This window comes from Bombus flavifrons, chromosome 9 (assembly GCF_040668555.2).
Source record: "Bombus flavifrons isolate JBK064 chromosome 9, iyBomFlav1_principal, whole genome shotgun sequence".
Taxonomy (NCBI): domain Eukaryota; kingdom Metazoa; phylum Arthropoda; class Insecta; order Hymenoptera; family Apidae; genus Bombus; species Bombus flavifrons.
In genome coordinates, this window is record NC_138450.1 from 149,644 (window position 1) to 168,451 (window position 18,808).

An 18,808-nucleotide genomic window follows, 5' to 3' on the forward strand; every position below is an offset into this window, starting at 1 on the left:
CTAATACTAAATATTTATAACAACACTAAAGTTGAATTAAAAGAAACAGGGATAACGGACAATAATTGATGCCCGTCAACAACATTTACAAAGTAACATAGTTTACGGTTGACCACTGGAAAATTTTAAAAGCATTCTCTACTCACAGGTATGAAAATACCGAAGCCAATAAATACCGAAGTAACCAATCATAACCTAAAAGGGGGAAATATGTTGTAAACCATCTTGGAACAGAAATTGATAATAATAAGAAGCTCGTTACTCACATCGGATGACATACATTAAAGCCGACGCAGTTCCAAGAAACCTACTACCAAACTTAAGTGAATACTTATGGAATACTGAATCAGATACCATCGAAGCAGTCAAGATGGCAACATGGAACTGGAAAATCAAGGAAAAATTTGTGACACCATAACAAAATAATCCAACGCTAACGAAGCGGTCTTACCAAACAAGATAGTGGACGGACTATTTTACTATACAGATATTTACAAAATATAGTGTTTTATATGTCGGAGATGAAAGGACATCGGAGCCTTCCCTTTGGAACCCCGGGAGAATCCCTTAACACCGTAATCTAGATTCTATCATAGGCGCAATTAAACAATTGTCGTCTTTCGATCCGATTGTATTTGTTCGAGATTTGTGATAATGAGCTTGGGCTCGAGGCGATAGCCAGTCGCCGAACGTAGCCGCGGTCACGGGATGAACGCTTTGCCTAACAAAGGTATGAAGTAATTTTATAGCTCTGCTTAAAAGAAATATCTCTGGCGACACGCGACAGTAAACATTCCAACGGTCTCTGTCCCGTGGCTCGTCACACGCAGACTCTATTCTTCGAGTAAGATGATTGCCAGATGTCTCCGCAGTACATGTTCAGCTAGCCTGAGGGCCAGTTATAAATCTTAAGATTTAGCTAACTAAAGTCCTTCAAACAAACAGTCTTTGTCCCAACTACGAGAAGATAGAGGAGACCTATTTTTCAACGAACGACGTCTCCCACTAGCAACTTTCCCTGGAGGGCGGCTAGCATCTTTTTCTAACCACCGATATGGAGATTGACCAATTAGCAGCTACGTCAATTTCCCTCACCTTCTAAATGAAGGCTATCCTCGACGAATCCGATGATCTCGTGTCCTTAGACACACCCCATCATAGTTTTCCTCTGCAGCATCATCGCGACGAAAAGTCATTCTTTCGCGAGATCGTATTAGCGACTTACTTAGCGTCTGTACGCTCGGTGGATATTCCCCGTTTTAACAAAGAGTCCGACTTAGATTTTGTGAGCATGTTCATCCATCATCCCGTTGACCGCGGATTCGTTATTGAACCTAGGATCATTGTCATTAGTTTCTCGAGTATCTAATTACCACGGTTACTTATCCAATCCAATAATAAGCGTATTTGCACTAGTCAATGTCTTCTCTATTGCATAACGACACTGTGTAATCCAAACGAAGATTCGTTTCACGCCGCTAACTCTAAATTCCAACCTTCTCCGACATATATATTGACGGAAATAACGCGATTCTGTTATTTCATTATACTTTAAATAGACCAATCCTCCACATTGGTGACCCCGACGTGATCTGTAGTTATAGAGGTAAAGATGAGTAAGCAAAACGCTTCGGGTATGGCTGCGCAACCAATCCGCGTGCCTCCCATGAAGCCACAGAGGATCACTTTTTGGTTCTCCGTATTAGAGAGACAACTCGCGGCATCAGGAATCGAGCGAAACGAAGATAAAGCTACCTTCCTGCTAGGGTACCTTGAACCAGAATACCAGGAGCGTGTAGAGGATGCTGGACTGGATTTGTCGATCGGCTGTCAATATGACCAAATTAAAGAAATGTTAATACGAAGTGTAGCCGAGTCCGACAGCGAGAGGGTGAAGCGTTTGGTAGAAAATGAGGTAATGGGCGACCGGAAGCCGTCGCAATTCTACCAAGATCTGAAGAAATTAGCCAGTCCATTCGCTTCGGAACAATTCATCCTCACATTATGGAAAAACAGGCTACCCGATCGAATACAGAGAGTTTTGGCGGTGATTGACGACACGAAGCCAGCAAAAATAATCCAGGCTGCGGACAGAGTGGAGGAGGCCTGTTCTGGAAGTGTCCGGAGCGAGTCATGCACAGCAGCAGTGAGTAAAACAGAGGTACAAGATACCGAATCACCCGGTTCTACGAACAATATTGAGAAGCAGCTGAAGCTATTACAAGCGAGAATTGACGCACTTGATATTAGCGTTCGTCGGAGAACACGTTCGTGATCTCCGGGAAGACGTCGTCGTCGGTCGAGATCCCGAAACGGCCTTTGTTACTATCATGACCTATACCGAGAGCGGGCGCGAAAACGCAGATCCCCATGTCGGTGGAATCAGGGAAACGGGTCAAGCCGTCCATAAACGCGGCGAACGATGACGGCCTGGAGACCCGCCGCATTTTCATAAGGGATCAGCGAACCGGTGTTGCGTATCTAATAGACACCAGTGCGGACACGTGCGTATTTCCGCGTAGCAAGATACGAAGTCACGCGAGCCGTAACGCGACCTATGGGACCTTGTCCCTCGACCTGGTTCTACGTCAGGACTTTAAGTGGCGTTTTGTAATTGCCGACGTTAAAACCCCCATCATCGGCGTCGACTTTTTAAGTCTATGGCTTACTCGACGACCCGCGAAATAGACGACTTCTGGATAAGAATACGCAGCTGTCTACAAGGGGATTCGCAGCTGCGATTAACGAAGCATCCACTAAACCATTGACAAGGAATCCCCGTATCATAAATTGTTAGCGGAATTCCCTGCGCTAACGCGACCACCCGTCTTCCGGCGAAGCTCTGTAAAGCACGGCGCGCAGCATCACATCTGCACGACTCCTGGAACTCCCGTCCACGCAAAACCATGCCACCTAGCCCCCGATCGACTAAAGCAGGCGATGGCGGAATTCGAAGTTATGATTGAACAAGGCGTGATGCGACCATCGCGAAGCCCGTGGGCGTCACCCTTGCACATCGTACCCAAGAAGGATGGAGGAATACGACCGTGCGGCGACTACCGGGCATTGAACGCCCGCACCACTCCGGATAGGTACACACCGCCGCACATAGAAGACTTTGCACAGAACCTCTACGGTAAGCGCATATTTCTAAGATCGATATTGTACGCGCTTACCATCAAATTCCGATCGCGCCGGAGGACGTACCGAAAACGGCAATTACTACTCCTTTCGGTCTTTTCGAAGCAACTAGCATGATGTTTGGGCTCCGAAACGCCGCCCAAACGTGTCAAAGATTCGTGGACGAAATCACGAGAGGTCTTGATTTCGTCTACCCGTATATCGATGATTTTCTAATCGCGTCCGATACCGAAGAACAGCACCGCGAACACTTGCGGATCTTGTTCAAACGCCTCGATGAATACGAGGTCGTCATTAATCTTGCTAACGAAATTCAATTCCTCGGCTATATCGTCACCGCGGAGGGGATAAAACCTCAGGCTGAACGCATTGACGCGATAATAAAAGTACCGCTTCCTGCAACAGTTAAAGAACTGCGAAGATACCTCGGTATGATTAACTTTTATCGACGTTTCATACCGGGGGCCGCGCATATTTTACAACCACTCAACGACTTATTAAAAGGCACTACGAGCAACGCGTTCCGAAAAAAGCTTCCGCGAGTCGAAACGCGCCTTAGCTAACGCGACAATGTTAGCGCATCCGATTCCAGGCGCGCCCGTTAGCCTCGTGGTGGACGCTTCAGATTACGCAATAGGAGTGGTACTCCAACAACGAGTCAACGATACCTGGCAGCCTTTGGGTTTCATAACGAAATCCCTATCCCTCGCGCAATGGAAATACCGCGCGTACGATAGAGAACTACTCGCGATGTACACAGCGGTAAAACGATTCAGGCACGCTGTCGAAGGGCAAGATTTCGCGATATTCACGAATCACAAACCCCTGGTATATGCGTTTGAACAAAATCCTGACAAATGTTCACCAAGACAATATAGACACCTGGACTACATTGCACAATTTACGACCGACATCCGACATATTAAAGGGATAAATAATACCGTAGCCGATACCTTATCCCGAATAGAAGCGATCAGGTAATCCGTCGATCATCATACATTAGCCGCAGCGCAAGCGGATGATGCCGAGCTCCGTCAAATTCTTAAGTCAGGCTCTAACGCGCTGAAATTGAAAAAAATACGATTTCCCGATCAGGATGTCGGAATATATTGCGATCTTACAAACGAGACACCGCGACCGTACGTACCGGAGCCGTTGCGACGCGCCGTATTTCAGTCGTTGCATGGACTTTCCCATCCGGGAATACGTGCCACCCAAAAACTGGTGACAACACGTTTCGTATGGCCGTCCATCAATAAGAATTGTCGAACCTGAACACGGCAGTGTTTACCATGTCAACGCTGCAAAGTCACCAGGCACGTATCCTCGCAAGTAGGAACCTTCAAAACATCAGCGGCCCGGTTCGAACACGTGCACATAGACATTATCGTTATGCCTTATTCACAAGGATATCGATACTGTCTAACGTGTATCGATCGTTTCTCGCGTTGGCCCGAAGCTATTCCCATAGCTGATATGGAAGCGACAACCGTTGCTTCGGCCCTCCTTACTAATTGGATAGCACGTTTTGGCGTTCCCCTAAGAATCACAACTGATCAAGGACGCCAATTTGAATCGCGGTTATTCGAAGAGTTATGCCAGTTGCTCGGCGTCAAACATTTGCGCACGACCGCCTATCATCCCGCGTCCAACGGGATGGTAGAGCGGTTATACAGACAATTGAAAGCGGCGATAAAGTGCCACGACACGAGCAACTGGGTTGAAGCATTACCAATAGTATTATTAGGCATTCGTACCGCGATAAAGGAGGATTTGAACGCAACGTCGGCCGAAATGATCTACGGCACCGGCATACGATTGCCGGCCGATTTTTTTAATGCGACCAAGCAGCAGGCCAACACGGAGTATGCGAACTGGCTTAAGGAACAGATGGGAAAGGTCAGGCCGCATCCGGCTACGCGTCATGGCGGAAGAAAAATTTTCGTTTTTAAGGAGTTAGAATCGTCGCCGTACGTTTTCTTGCGTCATGACGCGATAGGAGGTCCTTTACAAACCCAGTTCGACGGACCCTTCAAGGTTCTAAAAAGGGGTGAGAAAGATTTCGTGATTAAAATAAGCGATCGTGACGTAACGGTTTCCATAGACCGTTTAAAACCGGCGTTCGTAGTCCCAGAAGACCTGGAAGAGAAGACCACCGAACCTCGAGACATACTTATCGCGGCAAAGCAAGCGAATGCGCACGATGAAAACAGCGCAAACAGCGATCGAACTGCTGAAGAAAGCGCAAGGGATGGGTATGTCACGGGGTATGGACGTAGAGTCCGTTTTCCAGACTGGTATCGGGCAGGTCTTGATTAGATGTCTTATCGGTATCGGCAATAAAATAGTGACGACAGAGAAACCTCGTAAATACTTTTAACAAAAATTTTTAACTTAAACGTTATCACTGGAAGGGGGGTAATGTAGCGGAACGCGAACAGGACAATTCAAATCCTGTTGTTGTTTTGCTTCGGAGTAGCAAGACCGTTAGGTCACAAGTATTGTAGAAAGTAACGAACTCCGAGCAAAACAATGTCGCCGCTACATACAACCGTCAAACGCAGCCGAGTTCAAATTTTCCGGTTGTCCCCCCGACCGATATAAATAAACAGACGCAGTCACGACAGACAGAGTTTACCATACGCAATAAAGGATTACGGACATAAGCGAACATACGAAGTTTCTCTGAGATATCATCGAATCATATTTATATTTTGTACCTGTGGACTGTGTTATACCCTATAACGAAATACTTATCACAAATATATATATTGACGGAAATAACGCGATTCTGTTATTTCATTATACTTTAAATAGACCAATCCTCCACAAATTGTTATTTTCTTCAAATTCTTTTGTGCCTTTATTCGGTTCATTCGACGTCTTTTATTTGCATAGCATAGTTTGCATGCGCGTCTAATGTTTCTTGCGGAATCATTTTTTCGAACGGCGATATTATGCTGACTCCTTCGAAAACAAGGATTTTTGCATTTTTAGACAACCCTAACAATTTTGCAACTAATACTTGTCTAAGTATTTATGTTCTTCCTTGCTGCAATTTTGTAAATCATCAAAGCGTTTACACCGGAAATCCCCAGAAGGAGTTGCACGCCAAGTCTTTGGTACCATTTGATCCCCTTTCTAATTGTGGTGGCATAAGAGACCATTTGGTCGGAATAATCTATACCACACTTTCCTTCCTTATATTCAGCAACAGCTGGTGGTTTTAATATTGCGAACAAACGAAACGAGAGATCATCCTTGAGATTCCCTTGAAAACACGCGTGGCAGCCAACGTGCCATTCGTACGTTGCTGTTTATTTGGATGATGCTCTAATTATTGCCGACTCCACAAATCAAGCTTCAGAAAGATTGTACACCGTATTAAATATCCTCGTAAATGTCGGATTTTCCTCTAATTTTTCTAAATGCTCATTCCTAAACATATTGGTACTGTGTTTTGGACATGTAATACATAACGGAGAAGTTCGCCCAAACCCGGGTAAAATACAAACCTTGAGTTCTTTACCTGAACCAACGACCGTCACACAGCATAGACACTTAGGTTTAGTTTCTTACTTCCGGAAATTCGTCTCTAAATTTTCATAGGTAATGAAACCTCTATGCACACTTACTTCCGGTAACAACAACATAACTTGGACAGATAAACGCGAAAAGATGAGGCAAAAGGTAATTTCCGTCCTGACTGATGCTTTGGTGTTAACGATATTTGGCCCTAATTATCCGTTAGGATTACGTACTGACGATAGTTTGGATGTATATGGGGTTACTTTAATGTATAAGGTTGAAGGTAAAAGCAGGGTAGCGGAATATTACAGCAAAAGAACTAGCCCCGCAGAATCTAGGCATCATTCATCCGGACTAGAGACGTTGGCAGTCGCTAAACGCAGTTAAACATTTTCGCCACTATTTACATGGTCGAGAATTTCTTGTTGTTACTGATTGTAACTCCTTGAAGTCATCTAGAAATGGGGTGAATTTAAATGACAGGGTTTACAGGTGGTAGGCTTACTTACAAACTTTTACTTTTGACATTATGTATCAAGAAGGTAAACGAGAGGCCCACGTAGCAGACGCAGAGAAGGAAATCAATCCGACCGAAATCCCCGAAGATTGGCTATTTATATATTGGACAACGTCGCGACCCCCAAAATTTTGAGATCGTCAATAAATTGCAAAACGATGAGCTCACGGAAGATATCGCGAATAGGTATGAACTACGGTCCGGTACCCTTCATCGTAAGATACGGAGAAAAGGCAGAACTCTCTGCTTGCCCATTGTCCCAAGAGGTTTTAGGTGGTCCGTTATTAACCATGTGCACCAGTCCATTATGCACTTAGGTTGGGATAAAACGCTTGAGAAACTGTACGAGTATTACTGGTTCGAAGGAATGACGAAAATATGTTCATAAATTCGTAGAGAACTGTCATGCTTGTCAAGTTTCGAAGGCAAGTTCAGGTAAAATACAAGCTGAATTACATCCTATACCTAAGACCAGCATACCCTGGCATACAGTTCACGTGGACATAACGGGCAAACTAAGCGGTAAAAGTGATTCGAAAGAATATGTCATTGTTTTGGTCGACGTCTTCACTAAATTCGTATATCTGCATCATACTCGTAAAATAGATTCCCTTAGTATCGTTAAAACACTTAAGTATGCTATATTTTTATTCAGGAGTCCTCGCAGGATAATAGCGGACCAGGGAAGATGTTTTAAGGGCAAAGAATTTCAAGACTTTTGTCAAGATAGACACATCAAACTCCATTTAATGGCAACCGGTGCTAGTAGAGCTAACGGACAGGTAGAGCGTATTATGGATACGCTAAAAAAATATGTTCACAACAATAGAAACGACCGGGCGGTCTTGGCAAGGCGCGATTGGGGAAATACAACTGGCTTTAAATTACACCACCAACCGCGTATCTATGTCGAGCCCATTGGAACTGTTAATCGGTAAAACAGCAAAACCCTACGGCTTGTCCCTACCCGACAATATCGAAGAAAGAGTAGTAGGCATCTCCGATGTAAGACAGCAGGCAATAAAGAATATAGAGATTAGCGCTAAGTATGATAAAGATAGATTCGACAAAACTAAAACTAAAGTAGTTAGGTTTAATCTTGGTGATTTTGTATTAGGTAAGAATGGGAAAAGAAATCAAATTAAGTTAGATCCAAAATTTAAGGCTCCATTTGTAATAGCAGAGATTTTGGAAGGAGATAGGTATATCTTGAAAACATTCGACGACAAACGTTCATACAAATATAGTCATGATAGGTTGCGAAAAATGCCAGATAGTTGCATTCCTGCTGAGTTGGACGTCGGTAGTGATGGCAGCAACAGTGACCATGACGATATGAGTACCCCGAACACCGAAGATCACTAGCACGATGACGGAGTGAGTTCGCACGCGTTTCCGAGAGCGACAGGTGTGATAAAGCTCATTGGGACATGTGATGCTTCCAGGGCGATAGATGTGTTAAAGGTCGTTGGGACATGTGATGCTTCCAGGGCGATAGATGTGTTAAGGCTCGTTGGGACATGTGATGCTTCCAGAGCAACAGAGCTCTAGGGAAATAATAATAATGTAATAAAGCTCAAGGGAAAAACTATAATGGGGTATTTCTAAGGACACGAGATCATCGGATTCGTCGAGGATGGCCTTCATTCAGAAAGTAAGTTGCTGCTAATTGGTCAATCTCCATATCGGTGGTTAGAAAAAGATGCTAGCCGCCCTCAAGGGAAAGTTGCTAGTGGGTGACGTCGTCCATTGGAGAATAGGTCTCCTCTATCTTCTCGTAGTTGGGACAAAGACTGTTTGTCTGTTTGAAGGACCTTAGTTAACTAAATCTTAAGATTTATAACGGGCCCTCAGGCTACCTGAACGTGTACTGCGGAGACGCATCGACATCTGGCAATCATCTTACTCGAAGCATAGGGTCTGCGTGAGGCGAGCCACGGAACAGAAACCGTTGGAATGTTTACTGTCGCGTGTCGCCAGAAATATTTCTTTTAAGGAGAGCTATAGAAATACTCCATACCATTGTTAGACAAAGCGTTCATCCCGTGACTGGCGTTCGGCGACTGGCTGTCGCCTCGAGCCCAAGCTTGTCTAACAAATAATAAGTCTAATGAATAATAAGTTTAACGAACAGTAAGATTAATGAATAGTATGATTTACGAATAATAAGTGTAACGAACGCTATTAACAATATTTTTGGGTTCAAACGAATCCACGGTCAACGGGATAACTCTTTACTAAGCGTGAATTGATCTTAGGCACAGAAATACGATTGTTGAAAATGTTCGATGTGTCACTCTCCAAGGCAATCGCAAGAATGCCAGCCTCGTGGAGATTTTTCTCGCTGTACGCTTGCATTTGTTTTCTATACTCGTTTGGAACCATCGAGAAGGTTTCAAACGCCGTTGCTAGGCAGACTCGTTGGAAGCATCGAGAAAGTTCCAAACGCCTTTGCTAGGCAGTTTCTGCCTGGAGTTTGATTATGTCCCATTGTATCAGCACCTCCGAGGCAACATCACACGTGGCTAGGCCCGCTCCCGAGGCCGCATGTCGCCACAACCACACTTCTTGGAAAACCCCTACAACCACTCCAGACCTCCGTTAGGCAAAACCTCCATCCCGTGACTGTGGCTACGTTCGGTGACCAATTGTCACCTCGAACACAATCTCGCTATCACAAATCTCGAACAGCCAAGGAGGTGCTATAGATGCACTTCCAGGCTGAGAACTCAATCTAGTAGTTACCAAAAAACCACCACGGACCAAGGTACAATGATTTGTTTTCCTACAGCCAAGAAGGTGCAACAGATGCACTTCCAGACTGGGAATTCAATCTAGTAGTGTAGAAAGACACGATAGACAAACAATACCCATCACACACTAACACTCTTAACATAAAGGGAAATAATAATAATAATAAAAAAAGAAAAAAAATAAAAGAAAAAGAAAAAAAATAATAAAAGAAAAAAAATTATATTTGGAATAGTCCTTAGGCTATTTCTGGTGACAGCAACTACCGTATTAATCGGAAATCTCATATCTATATTTCATATAGAATCATATCATCTCAATTTTCGCTTTCGAATAAATTAAATTAAACAAAAACTACAAATTGAAAACGTAAGACACGTCTCTTTCAGCGTCGAAACAAGCCCAGCAGATATCGCAAATGGGAATTTTTCGTCGACTTTGACGAAAACAAAGCGTTATTCCGTTTCGGTTTGAGATATTTCGAAGTTTAAACGCTCTTTCACTAAATTTTACGCACTGGTTCTAATGCACGCCCACTTCAGCGTCAAGACAAGCCTAACAGCTCGCAAAACGCAAACATTCGCCCATTTTGTCAGAAACTAAGCGTTATTTCGTTTCCGTTTGAGATATTTCGACGCTTAAACGCTCTTTTCACACCATTTTACACGCCAAATGTAATGTACGCCCGCTTCAGCGTCGAAACAAGCCCAGCCGCTCGCAGAACGCAATCTATCGTCGATTTTGACCAAAACTAAGCGTTATTTGGTTCCCGTTTGAGATATTTCGACGTTTAAACGTACCTTTCTCTCCATTTTACACGACTAATGTAGTGCATGCCGCTTTCAGCGTCGCAATGAGCCGAGCAGCTTGCAAAACGCAATGAGCCGAGCAGCACGCAAAACGCAATCTTCCGTCGATTTTGTTGGAAACGAAGCGTTACTTCGTTTTCGGTTGAGATATTTCGACGTTTAAGCGCCCTTTTCACTCCATTTTACGCGCCGAATGTAATACACGCCCGTTTCACCGGCGCAACAAGCCCAACTGCTCGCAAATCGCGATGATTTCGTCGATTTTGAAGGATACTAAGCGTTATTTCGTTCCCGGTTGAGATATTTTGACGTTTAAACGCTCTTTTCACTCCATTTTATACGCCGAATGTAGTGCACGCCTCTTTCAGCGTCGAATCAAGGCCAGCAGCACAAAGAATGCAATGTTTCGTCGATTTTGACGAAAACTAAACGTTATTCCGTTCCCATTTGAGATATTTTGACGTTGAAACGCACTTTTTACTCCATTATTCACGACGAATGTAGCGCATGTCTCTTTCAGCCTCGAATCAATCCCAGCAACTCGCAAAACGCAATCTTTCGTCGATTTTGACGAAAGCTATGCGTTATTTCAGTCCCGTTTCAGATATTTCGACGGGAATACGTGCGCTGCCTTAGGCAGAAAATATGGAGAATATCGCACATCGAATTGTCGAAATATCAATAATAGCAGCCGATATACTTTCCATTGAATATTTAAGACAGAGTCTGCTAGACTGCAATTTCGCTGGATTTGATAGGGCCCAGAGTTGACATGGCGCGATCCGGCTGATGTGCGCTGAATTTGGCAGCAAATGTGGTGTATAACGCGTATCGAGCTGATGTCATATTACCAATTGCAGCGTAGGTATGATCAAATGGAAGTTGACTCCGGAATATGCAGAACTGCAAAAACTTTGGATTTGACCTCGACAATAGTTGATATAGTGTAGACTGGAGTACGTGAGCTGGATTACGCAGCAAGTGTGGAGAATAAATCGCATCGGATTGTTGTCATGTTACCAATAGCAGCTGAGACACGTCCAATTGAATATTTATACCTAATTATGCAATGCTGCAATTACAATGAATTTGACAGGTACATGAGTTGACATAGTGTAAACCGTATGATGTGCGCTGTATTTGACAGCAAATGTGTAGTATAATGAGCATCGAATTGTCAACATTACATCAATAAAGGCGGAGATACGTTCAAATGGATATTGCAGCTTGAAATGCAGAACTGCAAAAGCATTGGATTTGACCTCGATCCGAGTTGATATAATGTAAACAGGAGCACGTACGCTGTATTTGGTAACAAATGCGCAGTTTAACGCGCAACGTATTGTCCACATACCAGCAATAGCAGCCGAGAAACTTTCATTGAATATATAAGCCTATATATGCAAAACTGCAATATCAGTGGATTTGGCAGGTACCAGAATAGACATAGCACGATCCGACTGATATGCGCTGTATTTGGCAGTAAATGTGGAGTATAACGCGCACCGAATTGCCGACACATCTGCAATAGATGCGGAGATACGATCAATTGAATATTTAAAACAGAATCTGCAAAACTGCAACTACGGTGGATTTGACAAGGCACAAAGTTGACATATCGCAAACCGGCTGATATAGTCTGTATTTGGCAGCAAATGTGGAGTAGAACGCGCTCCGAATTGCCGACACATCTGTAATAGAAACAGAGATACGTTCAATCGAATAATTAAGACAGAATCTGCTAAACTGCAATTACGCTTGATTTGACACAGTCCAGATTTGACTTAGTGCGATCCGGATGATATGCGCTGCATTTGGCAGGAATTGTGGAGAGTAACACGCATCGAATTGTTGACATATCTGCAATAGCAGCCGAGATACGTTCATTGAATATTTAAGCCTCTATATGCAAAACTGCAATAACGGAGGATTTAGCAGGGTCTAGAATAGACATACCATCAACCGGATGATGTGTGCAGCATGTGGCAGCAATTGTGGAGTATAACGCGTATCGAATTGTCGACATATCTCCAATAGAATCACAGATACGTTTAATGGACTATTTAAGACAGAATCTGCAAAACTGCAATTACGATGGATTTGACAGGGCCCAGGTTGACATATTGCAAACCAGCTGATGTGATCTGTATTTGGCAGCAATTGTGGAGTATAACGCGCATCCAGTTATCGACATATCTCCAATAGAAACGGATATTTATTATTATTATTTTTATTTATTTATTTCAGTCCGTGCCTTTCGGCTTTGGACGACTTCCTTTTTACATTTAATGCCTTACAACACATGTATTCTTATTCTAGCACTCATTCTGTCTTTGGCTTTCGCTTCCTTGCTGTGCTCTCTTCCTGTCGTTCCTTCCCCTCTTCTACTACTCTTCTCTTCCCTATTATCACTTTTAGTTCTGCCAGTCCTTCTCCAGTCTCCTCTAGTATCTCTGCTATGCTCCTCGCTCCTCCTGTTACTTCGCATTCCTCTATTATATGCCTTAAGTCTTCCTCTCCTTTCTTGCATAGTCTGCATCTTCTTTCTTCCTCCTCTTTCCAGTGTTCCCTTGCCCTGGTTTCGTTGCCACATCTGAATCTTGCTACCATACTTCTGTCCTGCCATTTCATCTTTCCTTCCAGATACTTTGGTAGCCCTTCTTTCGCTATGTTCCTGTAATATCTGTTGTACTTGGATTCCCTTATCCTTTTCTCCCTCTCCTCTGTTTCTCTTTTCCCTCTTTCTTCCATGATTTGGTTCGCTATCATCCTTTCTTGTCTATCTCCTTCCTCCACTTGTGTCCTTCCCTCTCTCAGCTCCTCTAACCTCATCTTTCTTTTCCTTGCTCTTTTCCCTTCTTGATCCTTTCCCCAATTCCTTTCTCTCTCCTTTATACATACCTTTACTAATTCCTTCTTCGATTCCAAGGCTTTCTCCCCATACCTTACTGCTCTTTTCAGCGCCTTTTTTCTTATTTCCTCTATCTTGCACTCCTCTCTCAGAATGTAGTTTGGCGTTGTTGTTTCCAATCCTAGAACCCATCTCACGTATCTCCTTTTTACCCTGTCCAGCCTCTCCTCTATGTTCCATCCCCATACCTACATACGCTACACTCTCTACCAGTGCTCCAAACATCCTCATTCTCCTCTTGTAATCCCTTTTAAATACCCTCTCTCCTACGCTCCATGTCTTCTTCGTCGCGATTGTCGCCCTTCTTTTCCTGTCTTGAATATGCTTTCCGTCGCTCCCATTTTTCTACAGTATGTACCCTAAATACCTAATTTCATCCACTTCTTCTAGTTCTTGCTCACCCCATCTCCATATCCTTTGCCTCCTATTGTTCCTTCTCTTTTCAAACACTACAACTTTCGTTTTTTCAGTGTTCAATTCCAGTTCCACTTCCTTTAGGAATGTCTTAAATCTCTTCAACATATCCTTTAACTCCTCTTCTCTGTTCGCTATCAATACAGTATCATCTACGTATGATATTGACCATACCTTACTGTCTCCTACCACTATGCCTCCTACTTGACCTTTCTTTATTTCCTCTTCCAGCCCTGCCACATAGATGTTAAATAGTGTCGGGCTCAGCGGGCATCCTTGTCTCACTCCCCTCACTGTCCAAAACTCTTTTGTGTTATTGTTCCTGATCCTCACTACGTTCTTTGTCTCCTTGTATATCTCCTCTATCCTTCTGGTTAACTTCTCGTTTACCCCCATTCTCCTCATTATCTCCCCCAGCTTCTTCCTGTTGGCCCTATCGAACGCTGCCTTTAGATCCGCGAAGCATGCATATAGCTTCCCTCTTTCTCCGCTCAATTGCTTGTCTATTATGTGGTTCAATACGCACACTGCGTCTATCTACCTCTTCCTTTCATAAACCCGAATTGGCTCTCACCCAGCTTGTCTTCAATCTCCACCTTCAGCCGCTCGTCCAGAATTCCTGTATAGATCTTATATACCGTGTTCATTAACGTGACCCCTCTGTAGCTCTTCACTGCTCCTTTGTCTCCTCTTCTTTAGCATCTCCCATAGCGCCTCCCCTACTTCCTTCCGCGCATACTTCCATACCTCGTTTTCCAAACCATCTCCCCTCGTTGCTTTTTTCTCTTTCAAATTTCTTATTTGGATTATCACCTCTTCCTTCTCTATGTTGTCTTCTCTCTCCTTCTTTAATTCCTCCTTTGCTCTCCGCCCTTCTGTTCTTCTGTCCTCTCTGCTTTCTGTCCCCTCTAACATTTCCATAAAATAGTTTTTCCACTCCTCTTCCCTTATATCTTCGTCTGCAACCTCTCTTCTTCTCCTATATTTATTTATGTATTTCCATGCTTCTTGCTCTGTTTTGATCTTCTTGATTTTCTCCACCTCTTCCTCTTCCTGCTTCTCCTTTCTTTGTTTACACTACTGTTTAAATGCCTTCTTCTCCTCTGTGAATTCTTCTCTGCTGCATTTTCCTTTCCTGAATTTTGTCACTTTCCTTCTTATCTCCCTTTTCCTCTCTTTTCACTCCTTGTCGTACCATACCTTTTCTCCTATGCTCCATTTCCTTATCCTTACTCTCTTCTTTGGTATTGCCTCGTTTACCTTCTTCTTGATTTCTGTCCACATTTCCTCTACCGTTCCTCCCCTACTTGCCCAGTCTTTGCACTCCTCTAAATATCTTCCAACACTTTCTTTTGTCCATTCCCTTCTTTCCTTCTCTTCTTCCTTCCATTCCTCCTCTCTTTGCCACTCTGGTCCCTCTATTTCTATTTCCAACGGCATGTGGTCTGACTCTACTCTTTTTCCTACCTTTATGTCTGTTATTTATTCTATCGCTTCCTGATTGCCAATCACGTATTCTATCACTGATTTTCCCCTTTCCCCTACATAGGTCCACTCATCTCCTTCTTTGTCTCGGCCATTAATTATCGTCCAGCCTCTTTCCTCCAGCAGCCTTAATAGCGTTCTTCCTTCCGTATTTATTGTCTTGTCTTTTGATCTCCTGCTTTTTTCTTTTCCTAGTTCCTCGTTTATCAGCCCTCCCTCTTCTCCCGTTCTTGCATTCCAATCTCCTCCTATGATCGTCACTTCCTCTTCCCTTCCCTCTACTTTTTCCTCTAATTCTTTCCATGTCCTTTTTGTGTCTCGATTGTAAACCACCACTATTCTGTAGGTACTCTTCATGTACCTTATTTTTCTTTCTACTATGTCGTCACTTATTTCCTTATACTCTTGTTACGTCGGGCGACACTCTACCTAGACCAGACCACACACCGCGGACAAGATGGTAACCAGATGTCCGCTCGTCCTTACTGCGTACCCTCAATATTCTCAAGTACCCTCCATAAATCTCAGTAATTTCCTAGTCGAGGTCCTTCGAACCGAACAGATATTCTTTCGCTGCATTGTTTCCTAAAGTTTATTGCCCACCACAGGTTGACACGGGAAAGTTTCCGTTCCTCACGTATGAGGCCTCCCACCAACGACTTTATCTCGAGGGCGGTGAGCATCCTTCCTCACCCACCACCATAGCAAATAACCAATTAACAGCGAAGCCTATTTCCCTCACTCTATTAGCCAAAATCGTCACCAACAAATCCGATGGTCCCGTGCGCTAGACACACCCATCCTTAGTTTTCCTCTGTCACAGCTTCATCGCCGAAGCTCACTGAATATATCTCCTTCAAGCAGTCAACATCTTGTGAACCGGGTTTACACCGTAGATCAGTTAACTACTTACTTAACTTGTACACACGCATCAGTGTAACCATTTCTCTACAAAGTTGTTGGAATAAACATTAAGTTATACCTGTTGAATCAGTGTAACTACTCAATTAAACTACCTCTATTATCCTAACCGAAATAGGGGATCGATCATTTCGTGGCGTCGATTATCTAATCGTAACGGGAATTTACGACTCCCGTTGACGTTCCTCGCGATCGCGTCTCTCCGCGAGTGATCGAACAACTCTATTTCCCTCAGGTTTCTGTTTACGCCTGTTATTATACCCCCTTTTGTCCTTCCCTTTTTCCCTTCTCTCCTTGCAGCCCTGCAAGTCGTATTCCTTGGGTAGTCTATGTTTTACCCTTTCCTATTTGCTTTCCTCTGTCCATGTTTCCGTGAGGCCGATTACGTCAAAAGTCCTCAAATATTCCCATACCTCTTTGTCTTTGTTCATTATCCCTGCTACGTTCCAGAAGCACATTTTCACCCTCTTTATGACTCCCTTTTTCTTTCTCCTTATCTCATCCTCTCGCCTCTCTCCTTCCTTCTTCTTCAAGTCTCTCCTCGCTTTCATTCCACCTATACCATTTGTCTTCTATTTTCAACTTCTTGTAACCCATTCTTACGTGTTCCCCCCTCTCCTTTCATGCTCTAGCAATTCTTCTTAACCTTTGTTGTATTTCTCTTTCTTTCTTCGTTAGGTCGTTATCTATGTAGATCCCTTTCCTCAATTTACCTTTCTCTCTCATTCTTCGTCTTCTCCTCCCATGATTTCAACGTCACGATTACTATCGTGTTCGTTTCTCCCACCCTTACCTTCCGTGTCCTTTCTACTTCTACTTCTAATCTTATATTTTGCTTTATGAACTCTGTCACCGTCCCACTGTTGCTTTCTTCCCCCACTCCGCGCCTTTTATTACAATATTCCTCTTCCTTCTCTTCCTTTCTGCCCCGTCCTGCTCCTCCTCGAACCTCCTGATTCTGTCCTTTAACTCTTTCTTCTCTCTTTTCCATCCTTCCCAGTCACTAACCCATCTTCCTCTTTCTGCCTCTCTCTCCTTCCTCCACCACTCTCCCTCTCTTCCTCTCTCTCCATTTCCCATCTTTTCCTCTCTTCCTCTTTCTCCTTCTTCCACCATACCCTCTCCTCTTCTCGTTCCTTTTCCCATTTCTCTCTCTCCCCTTTCCTATCCCTTCTCATCTACTCTACCATCTCTACTATCACCTCCAACCCTCTCTCTATCTTCTCCATCCTCTCGTCCCCTGCTTCTTTGCTTCCCTCTCTCCTTACTGCCTTCTTCTCTGTCACGCTGTACCTCTCCAGCGTGTTTCTGCGATCTTCCTGACATATCACCAGTAGCGGCCGAGACACTTTCATTGAATATGGAAGCCTGAATCTGCTAAACTGCAATTACAATGAATTTGGCAGCGACCTGAGTTGACACAGCGTCAACCGGATGATGGGCGCTATATTTAGCAGCAAATGTAGAGTATGACGCGCATCAGATTGTCGACATTACACCAGTAGCTACGGAGCTACGTTCAAATGGATATTGAAGCCTGAATCTGTTAAACTGCAATTACAATGAATTTGGCAGGGACCTGAGTTGACTTAGCGCAAACCGACTGGTGTGCGCTGTATTTGGCAGCAAATGTGGAATAGAACGCGCATCCATTTTTTGACATATCTTGAACAGAAGCGGAGATACATTCAATTGAATACTTAAGACAGAATCTACAAAACTGCAATTACGCTGGTGTATTTTCGACCAATCGCGGGGAGACGCAATCGCGAGGAGAGACATCAACGGGAGTCGTAGATTCCCGTTACAATTATAATAATCGACACCACGAGTTGATCGATCCCCTGATTTCCGTTAAGATAATAGGGGTGATTCAGTTAGTATAACACTGTGATTCACAGGGTTATCCGGTTTTTATTTCCAACACTTAAGTTACACTGTTGAGTAGGTATAAATCGTAGATGACAACTTGTCGCTCGAAGATAAGATAGATATCCACAATAGAGCAAGGCTCTTATAGTTGAATGTAGTATGTTAGTGGACGTAGCACTAGAGGATACTTAATTGAGGAAGTGTATGTTCGGAATCCCGAGAACTGACTTAGATAGTTGATGTGAGTTAGACTCCTCTAGCGTTGTATAATAGGGTAAAGCTGTTATAGTTAAGGTTGGTGGACTAGGAAGGGTCTTAGCCGCCCTCGATAGAAAGTTGTTAGTAGGAAGCATCGTACGTGAGAAAAACTAACTTTCCCTTGACAAGCCGTAGTAGACAATAGTCTTCAGAAAGTGATTTAGAAAAAAAGATATTTGTTCGGTCTGAAGGACCTTAGCT

General features: G+C 43.7%; 1 protein-coding gene and 1 long non-coding RNA gene across 2 annotated transcripts in view; one reads left to right on the forward strand and one right to left on the reverse strand.

The window, feature by feature from the left end:
• Positions 1–10,028, forward strand: part of LOC138183059 (uncharacterized) — an 88,965-nt gene extending 78,937 nt beyond the window's left edge. The window contains exon 3 of the long non-coding RNA XR_011173974.1: positions 9,954–10,028. This is a non-coding gene — a long non-coding RNA (uncharacterized LOC138183059). The remainder of the gene's footprint in view (positions 1–9,953) is intronic.
• Positions 10,029–13,068: 3,040 nt separating this feature from the next.
• On the reverse strand, positions 13,069–13,843 carry LOC138183225 (arginine and glutamate-rich protein 1-like). The gene is made up of 2 exons (XM_069119896.1): positions 13,648–13,843; positions 13,069–13,568 (listed from the first exon to the last, which is right to left on the reverse strand). The coding sequence occupies exons 1-2, from the start codon at positions 13,841–13,843 to the stop codon at positions 13,069–13,071; spliced, it is 696 nt and encodes a 231-aa protein (XP_068975997.1).
• Between the last annotated feature and the right edge of the window lie 4,965 nt (positions 13,844–18,808).

What these genes read in the sequence shown, in the direction of transcription:
- LOC138183225 (XM_069119896.1), bottom strand. Translation starts at nt 13,843, where the DNA reads ATGGGGATGGAACATAGAGGAGAGGCTGGACAGGGTAAAAAGGAGATA. An exon ending in CGAAGAAGGAATTAGTAAAG is followed by an intron (nt 13,569 to 13,647) that starts GTATGTATAAAG and finishes AGATGAGGTTAG; the next exon opens with AGGAGCTGAGAGAGGGAAGG.